At 37.0% G+C, this 9,074-nt stretch overlaps 1 protein-coding gene across 1 annotated transcript in view; it reads right to left on the bottom strand.

Moving 5' to 3' along the window:
• Positions 1-2,769: 2,769 nt before the first annotated feature.
• The window catches only part of Yme1l1 (YME1 like 1 ATPase), a 36,284-nt gene continuing 29,979 nt past the window's right edge, over positions 2,770-9,074 (bottom strand). The window contains exons 14-19 of the mRNA XM_005354766.3: positions 7,981-8,136; positions 7,424-7,575; positions 6,398-6,524; positions 6,227-6,300; positions 5,484-5,570; positions 2,770-4,216 (exon numbers count right to left, since the gene is read on the bottom strand). Of these exons, the coding sequence (XP_005354823.1) occupies positions 4,073-4,216; positions 5,484-5,570; positions 6,227-6,300; positions 6,398-6,524; positions 7,424-7,575; positions 7,981-8,136 (740 nt within the window). The 3' untranslated portion in view covers positions 2,770-4,072. The remainder of the gene's footprint in view (positions 4,217-5,483; positions 5,571-6,226; positions 6,301-6,397; positions 6,525-7,423; positions 7,576-7,980; positions 8,137-9,074) is intronic.

Raw genomic sequence — 9,074 nt, 5'->3', positions numbered from 1 at the left:
TTTAATTATCCATCAAATTGTGCTGAAGTATCATATGCTACCCTAGTCTTAATGTTTTTTCATCTTTGGTTCCTGTTCATTTATGATCGGCACCTTCCAGATTCCAGTTCCTCAAATTTCAAATAATGCTGGCAAAGGGATGCCAGTCACAATCTCCTCCTACCACGGGCTGTTAGATCACCCAAAGTAATGCGCTGCATCTCACCTACTCTAAGCATGAACCCAAGGGACCCATCCAGCTCATTCATTACCCCTGTTCAGCTTCCAGACAAGACTGATCATCAGCCCAGTCCTAAACACCCAGGTCCAGGTCCTTGAAGGGGAAATGTTTTACTAAATATGTAAATTAAATGCTAATCTGTTAAGAGTTGAGGGTAAGAAATGGTCTTACAACTGAATGTGCAACAGCCAAATTAACTAGATAAAAACAGGGCTCTAAAAATAAATTAGTGGAGGATGGAGATTGCTCAGAGGTTACGAGCACTGAGTGCTCTGCCAGAAGTCTTGAGTTCAATTCCCAGCCACCATCCAGTGAGACCTGGTGTCTTCTTCTGGCATACAGACAGGTTTGAAACCCAGTCAACAACCCATGCTGCACACACCGCAGGGAGAAATATCCTATACTAACACACACACACACACACACACACACACACACACACGAACAGAAGTAATGCACACTACACTGGTAAATTGTCAGGAGTTGTCAGAGGTCATCGGCTGATTCTACAAGTGGAGCAGTCGCCCACTGCACCATTTCAGACCCAGACACTTTCTCAGTGTCCTCCAAGGCCCTTGTTGACAGATGGGGGTGGTTCCCCACCACTCTGACAGGCAGAGTAAACCAGTCCAGGAGTAAAATGTGTCCTTGAAATCAGCCTGAAGATAATTCCCAACAGTTCTTACTGCTATTTATTCCCTAATATTGAGGCGACCAGAGTGAAAAAGACAATTCAGACGTTCAGTCACAACAAGCTGACCCAGGGCAGAGAGGCCACTCTCCATTGAACCTCCAGCAACTGCCCCAACTCTCCCAGTCCACTTCTGCAGGATACTCTTGCATCTCTTCTGGTGTGTCTCTGCTATTTGTTCTTTTACCGGGAAGCCTCACCTGAGGAACACTCTGCTCTACCCAAAGACTCCACGGGAATGCCACTCTGCTGTCTTACCAGGCCTTCCATTAGTTTCTGTTGGGTGTTTTATGCACCTGACTTGATATGTGGCTTTCTATCATCTGTCACTTGCTATTTAGTCTTTGGGTTTGGTCTGCTGGACACTTAGCATTTTGCTTTCTACTGCTGTGATAAAGATTATGACAAAAAGCAACACAGTGAGAAAAGTTTCTTTAGTTTCCTTAGTTTGCAAGTCCCAATCACAATCCATCACCAAGGGAAGCCAAGTGGAAACTAAGATGACAACTTCAAAAGGAAAAACTTAATCCTCTACCCTTTACATCCCATCTGTAGCTGTCACAATTGCAGCGATACTTTATTTGTATTTTTCAATAAAGCTTGCATGAAGATCAGAGTGCAAAGTTAAGCGACTAGAGGCCAGGAAGTGGTAGCACAAACCTTTAATCCCAGGATTTGGAAAACAGAGGCAGACAGATCCCTTTGAGTTCAAGGCTATTCTGGGCTACACAAGATTGGTCCACAAACAGATCCAAGGTGGTGCCACCTCACACCTTTAATCCCAGTGTCTGGCAGTCACATGCTTTTAATCCCAGCACTGGAGGTGGAGACAGGAGTGATATGACTGAGCAGAGAGAGGAAAATAAAGGGGAAGAGAGAGGAACTCACTAGAGTGTGGAGTCTGAGGTCTGGTGGAGACAGTGCGGTCTAGGCAGTCTGAGGACCGCCAGAGGTAAAAGGTGCCTCTAGTGGCTTATCATTCTGCTTCTCTGATCTTCAACTTTAACCCCTATATCTGTCTCTGGGTTTTTATTCATACTACACACAATCTCTTGGAAATTACTGTAGATATTTCCTACTAATATCTATACTAAAAGTATTAATTTAAACTCAGTCATCAGAGTGCTCTAAATTTAAGTGTTTACTTTTATCAGACTTTCATATTTTCAAGTATATTCTATTAGCAAGTTTCTTTTTGTTTGAATAACTAACTCCCTTTTGCATTTCTTTAATAAGTCAAGAGGTGATGTCATCTCATAGCTTTTGTCTCTGAGACTGTTGTATTTTTGAATGTCAGTTTTGTTGGCAGGCAGGGTTTTACTCAGCACTTTGAATGTATGCTATTCTGAGCTAATGGCTATTACAGTCCATCACCACCTCACTTTCACCACAGAAGACTGGAGGTGGGGAGTCTGTCCTTTACTGCATTTTAAGGTGGTTCTAAAGCCACGCTCTGTGCTTGCTTCCCTCGTTCCCCAAGGAGATTGTATCTTCAAGCTCTGCTGGCGGAATGTACAAACTATCTTTTCTATCCAACTCAATACTATTATCCTATAACTAGGTTCTTTGTTCTTATATGCCTTGCCTAATTTGATTTGTCTGTCTTTGCATACATATAAAGTAGAAGAAATAATCCAATTAAAACTCAAAAGCCACAGTAAACTTGCTGTATAATTTGCTGAGACTAGAGCTGTGAGGAATTCAATCTGGATGTCATTGATGAGATACCACTTTATAGTGGTAGTAATGAAGCTATAAATCTCACATAAAACACACAGGAAGTCTGTAGAGTCACTATGAATTTTTAAAACTTAAAAAAAATGTTCTAAAACCTAAGAGTTGGGATGACTACACAGAAAAAAAGTCTTTGGTCTATATATTTTATAATGAACAAGTTTCATAACATGAAAATTACAACCCAAATGTGACAAAAACTGTTTTAAGTAAGGTTAGATAAACGCATTACCAATGTTTTCCATATGTATGTGTATGAATATGCAGAGAATGAGGGAAAGGAGAGTGAGCACATGAACATGAGTGACAATGGAGACAGCAAAAAAGCAGTAAAAATTTAAACAACATATGAGTCTAGATAAAAAATATAAAGGAGCTCTACCAACATTTTCAGTTTGAATTGTTATCAAAACTTAAGATTATTTTAAAAAGCCAAGAATATCATGTAACAAGGTTCCTTTAATTATACCTGTTTTCTTCAATGAAGACCATATACATCCTCCATGAGAAAACTGAATGCAATTTTAATAGTTCCTTCAAGAATGTAATTTGGTTATAACACCAATACAATGCACTCTACATTCTACTGACTTAAATATGAAACTACTGATGAATCGTGTAATATGTGCAGATGCACAGCCTTCCAAATCTGACAAGGCAGTAGTTGAAAGACCACTTAGACAGGAATTGAGTTTTTGGTTTCATTGTGATTTTGAGATTAAAGGTAATTATACAATTATTCAGAATATATTTTGTTACTTATTTACATCATAAAATACTGCTGTTCTAAAACCATTCTGTCAGTGAGACAATAGAATCTGAAAGAAAATGAGCACTCATGCTGCATTTTCAAGACATTACAAGCATTTAAATTCTGATTATATCTCTATGTTTACAATTCAATAGCCTCTTTTAAAGGCCATTTCACATGGTGAGTTAAGAACAGAGTGAAGTACATCGTAATGTTTTCCACTGATATATGTAGAAATGCATTTACCCATGGCATATTTTTTTCCAAAGCGAAATATTACTATCAGGAGATGATAGTTTTTCAATTATTTTAGCTTGAAAATTTAAAAAAAATACTTACCAGTAGATAAAGGCACAATTTTTACTCACTTCAAGTAATCAACCACAAAATGATTGCTTACTTTCAACATGATTGATTACATTTTTCAAACAATCTGTCTTTAATCCTGACAGCTCTTTATTTATTATGTTTCATGTACTTGCTATGGGTTACTAGTCTCCAATGGGTGTCATCATGGGAATTACCAAAACATGATAATATGACAGAAGGCTGACAAAGTGTTTCTCATCCTTGAATTATATGCCAAGTCAAGAATGGGGGTTGAAGAGTGTAGCAAAAAAGAGACTGCAGGGCAACTTATATCCTTGTAATAAAACCAGCAATATCAAGAGAGTTATCATCTCACTTCCAATTTCTTCCCCTCAAGAACAATTTGAATCTCTTTGGCATCCAAAGTCTCATAAGTCAACAATGCTTCTGCTAGATTTTTATGCTCTTTCGCATGAGTTTTCAAGATATGTTTTGCTCGTTCATATGACTCCTGAAAGAGAAAAGCATGAAGGAAAAAAATGAAGAATTTTTTTTTCATAAAAAAAATGAAGAAATGCAATAACCATAGGTAAGGAGAAAATAAAACCAATGAGGCTTTAAAGTGTGTTGATTTCTACTTTTAAAAGCACTTAAAAGCTTTGTTCCAAAATATGAACTGTTTGTACGTAAGAATATAAATAGCACATGGAATGAATCACACAGAAGAGTTTGGAAAATGTTTTGAGAGAGTTTCTGCCTTTCTAGAATGTTCATTTTTTCTGTTGTAACTAGCTTGGGCATTTCTTTCTTTACCCTCCAGCAGTTAATTAAAGCCTGGCTGCTTCCTTGGAAGACCTGCTTTCCTGAAATTCTTACTGTTATTCCAAACACTTCTTTGTTCCCATCACCATTTACAGATCCTTAGTAACCTCTCTCTTGCAGAAAGTACTACTCCTGAAAGTCAAACCATCTGAGTATTAGCTACAAGCATCTGACAAATACTGATTACATTCCTCATTCAATGGACACTGCCCCTCAGCCAGATCTTTTCCTTCATCCCAAGAGCCACCTTAGGAGATGGGTAACTTCAGTATCTAAGAACACAAAGCAACCTTACCAGTAAGCTCCAGACCAACATCCCTATTTCTAACTTAGAGTCTTCATTATGATATCCAAATTCAGTAGCTTCTTATTAAACAAAAGCAATCTACCCACACCAATAACTTGCATCCCAGTTTGGTCTCCAAGTTCTTCAGTTAATGGCACAAACAATACAGTTACCAGAGGCAGAAATCTGGAAAATGGTTTCAGCAGCTCTCTTACCTTTCCTATCTGATACATAATATTTTATGTCTATGTAGCCAAGGGTGTCCATGAACTTCTAATCCTCCTGCCTCTGCTTTCTAAGTGCTGAGGTTGTAGGTATATGCTACCATGCCTCGTTTCTGTGGTGTTGGGAATTGAACTCAGTGTTTTGTGCATGCTAGGTAATTACTACCAACTGAACCACATCCCCAAATTTGCATCGGTATCTCTTGTGCACACTCAGGGTTTCTTCATCTCTATATTTTATAGGGTGAGATTTACAATCAGTAGTTATCATCAACTTTTTATTTGCAGTCCTGGGACTAAACCTAAGGCATTTCATAAAGTACAAGCACTCTGGACTAGAACTGTTAACTGCCCACCACCATGTTACCATTTTTAAAGTACGTAGGCACATTTTGTAAAATAACAAAAAAAAAAGAAAAAAAAAATCAAGCTCAGAAAAATATTACCCGCAGAAGAATTCTTATTTCTTGTTCAATGGCAGATTGTGTTTCAGGACTTAGTGTTCCTGAATCACTGTAGGTCATGACTCCAAGCTAAAATCAAAAAGCATAAAATAATTGAACAAATTACTACCAAGAAGTTTAGCACAGTAAGTAGTAGCCTATATATAAATTGGGGACAAGAAATGCAGCATAAAAATGTTGAGTACAATGAAATATCATTCTACGGAAACCATAAGGACAAATCAAAATAGCAAATGAGGGTATGATAGAAAATTAAAGTCCTTTAAGTGTCTTCTCAGAAAACTGACAGCTCTCCCAAATCTAGATTACAATGTAATCTAGGATTACAATGAAATAAAAAATGTAAATAAGTTTAGAAAGATGAAAGAATTAAATAATTTAATTTAGCAATTTATTAATTCAAGAGGTCTAAGTAGAAAAAAATCTCTATTACTACTCAGAGGAATACTTAGAATTAAGTCTTTTTTTTTGTCTCAAACATTTTTTTTAATTTTTTTTAACTTATTTATTTATTAAGGATTTCTGCTTCCTCCCCACCACCACCTCCCATTTCCCTCCCCCTCCCCCATCAAGTCCCTCTCCCTCATCGGCTTGAAGAGCAATCAGGGTTCCCTGACCTGTGGGAAGTCCAAGGACCGCCCACGTCTTGAATTAGGAACCAGACAATGAAAAAGAATGTTATCAATTCATAAGTCTATCAAAGAATGACATGGGAAATAAACTACCTTTTCACTCATTCCAAATCTGGTAACCATCTTCTTTGCAATTTGCGTTGCATTATCAAAATCACTAGAAGCACCTAGACATAAACAAACAAACAAACAAATAAATACCTTCTAAAAATCACTAAAAGAATAAATATAAATATTTCAAGTAATATACTATGAAAAACCAACCTGTTGTAATATGATCAGTTCCAAATATAAGCTCCTCTGCCACTCTTCCTCCCATGCTAACATCCATTTGTGCAAGCAGCTGGGCCCTAGTCTCATTCCATCTGTCATTTTCAGGCAATAGTGAAACCTACACGGGTTAGTAATAACCACATAATAAAAAGGAAAGGCATTCAGACACACTTCTGAAATAGGTACACTCATAACCAAAGCTGTTCAGTGTTTCCAGACACTATTTGATAGACATGGTCAACAGGTAACTTAATACATGAAAGCTTTATGACGTGAAACCAACATGAAAAACAAAAGAAAATCCTGTACAGGTACATCTTACAAACAATAGCTACATAATGCTACAATGGGACTTTTTTTTCCAGCTGCATAAAAATATTCAACCAGTCATACATTAGAAAGATTCAAGAACGAAGCACGTACTGAGAAGCATCTTAGAACTACTGAACCAGTTGCTATGACATAAGATATGTCTTTATCTCTAGTAGTTTATTTAGATATTTAAAGTTATAGTCTATAATCACTCTTCAATTGTATTTTTGTGGAAATATGTAACCTGAAATATATTATAAAACTACTCTGATCAATTATAGCAAATGGATCTTATTTCAATACTGTTCAAGAAATCAAAAAAGATAAAAAAAAACATTGGAAAGTCGCAGTCTCCCTAAACAAGCTTCTAGAAAGTTTTATTTGAAAGTGAATTTTAAAACAAGAAAATGAGGTACAGAAGGCAAGGTGGCTCAAACATGTGATCCCAGGACTTGTAAAAGTGAGGCAGGAGGATTACCACAAGTTTCAGGCTTGCCAGAGTACATAGAGTTAAGTTACAGAGTGGATTACAAAGTGAGAAGTGAGACCTGTCTCAAAGCAAACAAGTAAGCAAGCAAACAAACAAGCAAGCACAACGAAACTAAACTGGTACATGGTTCAATGCTGAGAGCCAGATTCCCATGCCTGAGTCTCTTGGGTTCAAACCAAAGTCACTGGGTAGGGGTAGGTCTATAGGAAACTTACATGTCCAAGTGTTGGCCCCCGAGGCATGATTGTAGCTTTATTGATTGGCATTGCATCCTTTGTGTAATATGCAATAATAGCATGACCAGATTCATGATAGGCTGTTATGGTTTTGTTTTTGTTATCAATTTCCACACTTCTTCTTTCTGGTCCTAAGATAAATACCATACTATATTAGCAACTGCTAAAATAGTAGCCTATAATCCCAGAACTCCAAAGGTAAGAGAATAATAGGTTCCAGGCTAGCCCATGATTCACTGTGATAACAGGAAGGCAGAAACACACACACACACACAATACATGAGGACTCATTCCAGAGACTGGAGGCATTGTGGTTCACAACAGTAATCTCAGCACTCAGGAGGCTAAGGCAAGATGATTACCATGAGTTCACAGGCAGCCTGAGGTACATGAGTGTAAGTGAGGGCCAGCTGACCAGTTTGGATTATGGTATGACAGTCAGTCTTCAAAAAAAAAAAAAAAAAAAAAAAAAACGGCAGGGTGAAAAGAAAGAAAAAGATGACCTGCAGAACAAGGGGATGAGAAGGAAGACATACCCATTAGAATTTTATCCTTAGAAAACTCTAGTTCCTTCATGGTAACCATTTCTTTTCCATCAACAGCTGCCTTTAATGCAGCTTGGTTCACAAGATTCTCCAACTCTGCTCCAGAAAATCCAACAGTACCACGAGCTATGATTTCTGGATCAACAGCTACAGACAAAGAGAACAGCATAAGGAATCTCCCATTGCTACACAGAAGCTCTTCCACTGAACTCACGTTTGGAGGTAGAAAAAAGCAGTTACTCTGAGTTACAACTTAAAATATATATCTTAAAATTAAAATTAAATCCACTGAAACTAATGCCATTGTATGCAAATAATACTAATTAGTATTTATTGGTAATGTTATTGTTAATAATTTCTGGCAATAAAACATCTAGAAAAATTCTAGGTTTTATTAAACAAAACAAAAAGTGGACTTACTAAAAATGAAATTAGAAACTTCAAATATGACCTACGTTGGGCCTGGAGAGATGGCCCAGCAGTTAAGAACACCAACTGCTCTTGCAAAGAACCCAGGATCAGTTCCCAGCACCCACAGAGCAGCTCCTCTTCTGGCCTCTACTGGTACTGTGCATGTGGTATAAATACATACAGTTTACAAAAATAAAAATAAATATATCTCCAATGTGGGTCTCTGTCTCTATCTCCATCCATTGCCAAAAAAAAAAAAAAAAAAAAACCCCAAATATGTATTCATTTGGAATCATTATGCCTTTTTGATGGCTTGGTTCCTTTAACATTGCCACCTGAATATCATATTGTTTGATAGCTTTCTTTTTTGTTAATTGTTATTGAAGGTCCCATATCTTTTTCTTTTTGTCTTTATATTTTACATATACCACATGATTAGTTCTTATTTTATCTATTCTGACAAGCTTTGCCTTTTAACTGAACTATGCAATCAATAGAGAGTAAAGTGAGTGACACACAATAAGTAAATAAATATACAAATAAATATATCTTAAATATGTCCTATGCTAATGTCCAGCCTGACCACAAATTGAAAAAGCACGCCCACCATCAAATTCTGTTCTCTTAAATATCACTTTCAAACACCTTGGTCTCCCTTTATTATAGGAAACAAA

Source organism: Microtus ochrogaster, chromosome 16, assembly GCF_000317375.1.
Source record: "Microtus ochrogaster isolate Prairie Vole_2 chromosome 16, MicOch1.0, whole genome shotgun sequence".
NCBI lineage: Eukaryota > Metazoa > Chordata > Mammalia > Rodentia > Cricetidae > Microtus > Microtus ochrogaster.
This window is presented reverse-complemented; position numbering and strand designations above follow the sequence as displayed.